This window comes from Lactuca virosa, chromosome 3, assembly GCF_052849685.1.
Source record: "Lactuca virosa cultivar CGN04683 chromosome 3, Lactuca_virosa_CGN04683_v6, whole genome shotgun sequence".
Lineage (NCBI taxonomy): Eukaryota > Viridiplantae > Streptophyta > Magnoliopsida > Asterales > Asteraceae > Lactuca > Lactuca virosa.
Window position 1 is genome coordinate 130,909,662 of NC_136428.1, and position 3,513 is coordinate 130,913,174.

At 35.6% G+C, this 3,513-nt stretch overlaps 1 protein-coding gene across 1 annotated transcript; it reads left to right on the plus strand.

Moving 5' to 3' along the window:
- The first annotated feature begins 312 nt into the window (after positions 1-312).
- Positions 313-1,897, plus strand: LOC145164055 (uncharacterized). Its single transcript, XM_079082776.1, has 3 exons — positions 313-616; positions 1,168-1,246; positions 1,324-1,897. The coding sequence occupies exons 1-3, from the start codon at positions 313-315 to the stop codon at positions 1,895-1,897; spliced, it is 957 nt and encodes a 318-aa protein (XP_078938902.1).
- Positions 1,898-3,513: the final 1,616 nt, after the last annotated feature.

Consider the following 3,513-nt stretch of genomic DNA (forward strand, 5'->3'; position numbering starts at 1 on the left):
CATTTTAATCATATAGACTAATTTATCATTAATCATACAGTCTAATTTATTTTTTTCTTCTTTTATCATTATTTACCAGTTTTTCTTTTTAAGGTGGACTTCGAGAAAGCCTAAGATTCTTTATCATGGGATTATCTTTTGGAAATCATGTCGATTATGGGATTTGCTTCCAAGTGGTGTGGGTGGATTAAGGAGTTATGGACCACTGCTAGGGCTTCAGTTTTGGTTAATGGTTCCCCGACAGATGAATTCTAAATGCACCGGGGTTTGAGACAAGGTGATCCGCTATCCCTCTTTCTCTTTATCCTGGATATGGAAGCTTTACACGTTGCTTTGATGAGGGCCCGGATGGGGAATAGGTGTGGGGGTATTTCTATTTCAGGAATTGAGATTTCTCACCTTCTTTACGCGGATGATGTTATTATGGTCTCTTCTTGGAATCCTGAAACTGTGAAACGACTTATTCGTATTCTCAGGTGTTTCTACTTGGCGTCAGGTCTGAAAATCAATTTGGTAAAAAGAAAATTTATAGGTGTTGGAGTTCCGTATTCCCAAGAACTTGATGTGGAAGAGAATATTGGTTGTGCAGCTTCAAACCTCCCACTTTTGCATCTTGGTATTCTTGTGGGCCAGACTATGACTCGGATTTCTGCTTGGGCCTCCGTGATTGATCGGTTTCGGTCTAAGTCGTCGAATTGAAAGACTAAGAGTCTTTTTTCGGAGGTCGTCTTACGCTGGTGAAGTCTGTGTTGGGTTCTTTAGGGAGCTACATGATGTCCACTTTCCTTACCCCCCCCCCCTCCCCCCTCTCGTTCTTGAAGGAGTTAGAGGGAATGAGGGAGAGATTTTTTGGGGTGCAGATAGGGACGAATGTCGTGTGCATTGGATTAGGTGGGACATAGTTATAGCTTCTAAGTATGAAGGAGGCTTAGGAATCGGAAGTCTTTTCTCTTTTAATAGGGCCATGATATTTTGTTGGTGGTGGAGGTTTGACTAGAGCCCTGATCTTTTGTGGGTTAGAGTGATAAAAACTATTTATGGGTCGGATGGTGCTTGTAGGAATTTAATCTCTCCTACTAGTGGGCTAGGACCTTGGGTTGGGGTTATTCATATGTTCTCCCAGTTGAGACAGAAAGATATTGACTTTCATTCTTTTTACCCCATTAGAGTTGGAGATGGGACAAATACGTCTTTTTGGCATGATGTGTGGAGGGGTGACGTGCCTTTGTCTTCCATCTTCCCTAGAGTATGTCTTCTAGACTTGCACATACATGTTTCTATTAGCGAAAGGTTGTATATGGGTTTGGGGTTTAATACTTTCAGATGTAATCCTAGAGGAGGGGAGCAGGAACAATGGGACAACTTTATTTTACTTCTGCATGATTTCCATCTCCAGTCGGTTCGAGATAGATTGGGCTGGGTTCTTGATACTTTAGGTACTTTTTCAGTTTCTTCAACACGGAGATATTTGGATGGTATTATGCTCTTCACTGGTGGTCTTGTTACTCGTTGGAATAATTGGATTCCAATTAAGATCAATATTCTTATTTGGTGGATTAGACTTTCTAGCATCCCTACTAGAGAGCGTTTATCTTATAGGAGTATTTTGGTGGATTCCATTCTTTGTCCCATATGTTCTTCTAGGGTGGAGACTATTGATCATATTTTTGCAGAGTGTTCTGATTTGATTGTCGTATGGTCTCGTATTGCTGTTTGGTGGGGTGTTAATCTTCCTTCTCAGATTATTGTAGATTCTCTTATCAACTGGGCGGTGTCGTTTCCTTGGAGAATCGGACAACGGAAAGCTTTTGATGCAATGGTTTTAATTTCGTTTGGTGCATTTGGAATTTCAGAAATCCAACGATTTTTGGAGCGGCTATTCCCAGGAAATCTTTGATTTTTGATGATGTTGTTTTTAAGTCTTTTTATTAGATTTCAAATATGTGTACAAAAGCCAAACTTAGTTGGTCTTCTTGGCTTCATAATCCTATTTCTGCAACTATTTTGATGTAATTCGTTTTCTAGCTCCTTGCTAGTTTTTAATAATATTCTGCGGTTCCAAAAAAAAATTATTTACACAACTATTATTTTATACTTAATTTTTTTAATACTTATTTTTTTTAACGGATTAAAAGTTCATTTTAATTTCTTTTGAGACTTATTTTTCTTTTTCTTATTTGATCATTCTTTATACTATCATCTTTATTTTTAAAGAGATGTTTTAAACATGTTAATTAGATAAAAACTGTTATGTAATCAACCACTTAACAAAAGATTAGAACTTCATACTAATGCATATCAAATCACAAAATATTATCCCTTCAATCGTTCATCTTCAACCCACTCTCAAACTGTAAGAGATTTTTGATATGACATGTTAGTACTTTAAATATTTGAAATAGGGATGAGCATCACCAGTACCAACCCGACAATCCCAAATGCCGAAATGGGTGAAAAACAATATCAAGTAGCAAACCGAACTAACATTATCTGTACTGGTTTTCGCTACTAACATTGATGCCGACAATTCCGAATCTTGAATTTCATGATTTTGAAGTACTACGTACCGTCTCATATGTTTAAATTATGCATCGACACAGGATCGAAATTTAGTACTAAGTATTCATCCCTAATTTGATATATATTAGTTTAAATATTTTTATTGGACAATATTTTATTTGTGATTTAATACGCATTAATTTGAAGTTATATTTATTAATATGTTTATAAAAAAAGTAATTAAAAAAGAAAAAAATAATTATTAAAATGAGGGTGAATCTTTCACTTTCTAAACGGATTTACACTATAAGATTTTAGCATTTAGTTTAAATAAAACGCTCCAAATGTAAAAGCTATCTCACATACTATTTAACAAAATGTTACTAGCTACCAGCTATCTGCTACACGCTATTTGCTACCAGTTAATTTTATCGAACATGCAATTAAATAGGAAGCATATACACAAGTGTAGGAAAAAAGGTAGTTTAAAAGATTTTACAAATATGTGTGGAATTATAGATTTAAATAAAGGTGAAGTTGCAGCTAGGCTTGGCAATTGGGTTGGGTTCGGGTTGGCGGGTCACGGGTTGACGGGTTGTCGGGTCAGAAAACATAAACTTAACCCAACCCATATAATATATGGGTTGACGGGTTGGTGGGTTGGAAAACTCAACCCAACCCAACCCATATAACCCGTTTAAGTATATGGGTTCGCAGGTTCACAAGTTAATGGGTCAAACCCAACCCATATAACTCGTTTAATAAATAAGCAACACATTTTAAAAAATGAGGTTTTTTCAACTTAAATTCATAAAATGATTAAAATAATTAACATAAAAAAAAGGTTTTCAACATAAATTCATAAAGTCAATAACATCCAAATAAAAATGAAAAATGAAAATATTCATAGAAAGTGGATGTGTTCTTCGTTCGTAACTCGTGAAAATAACGACATGTATTTTTTCTTTTTCTGATTAACGAACCGCAAATGCAGATTAGTCACATACAAATACA

Excerpts from the sequence above, each read along its gene's own strand:
- LOC145164055 (XM_079082776.1), top strand. The coding sequence starts at position 313 with ATGGAAGCTTTACACGTTGCTTTGATGAGGGCCCGGATGGGGAATAGG. Across the intron at positions 617-1,167 it reads CCTCCCACTTTTGCATCTTG|AGTTGGAGATGGGACAAATA; the intron begins GTATTCTTGTGG and ends TTACCCCATTAG. Across the intron at positions 1,247-1,323 it reads TGTCTTCCATCTTCCCTAGA|ATGTAATCCTAGAGGAGGGG; the intron begins GTATGTCTTCTA and ends TAATACTTTCAG.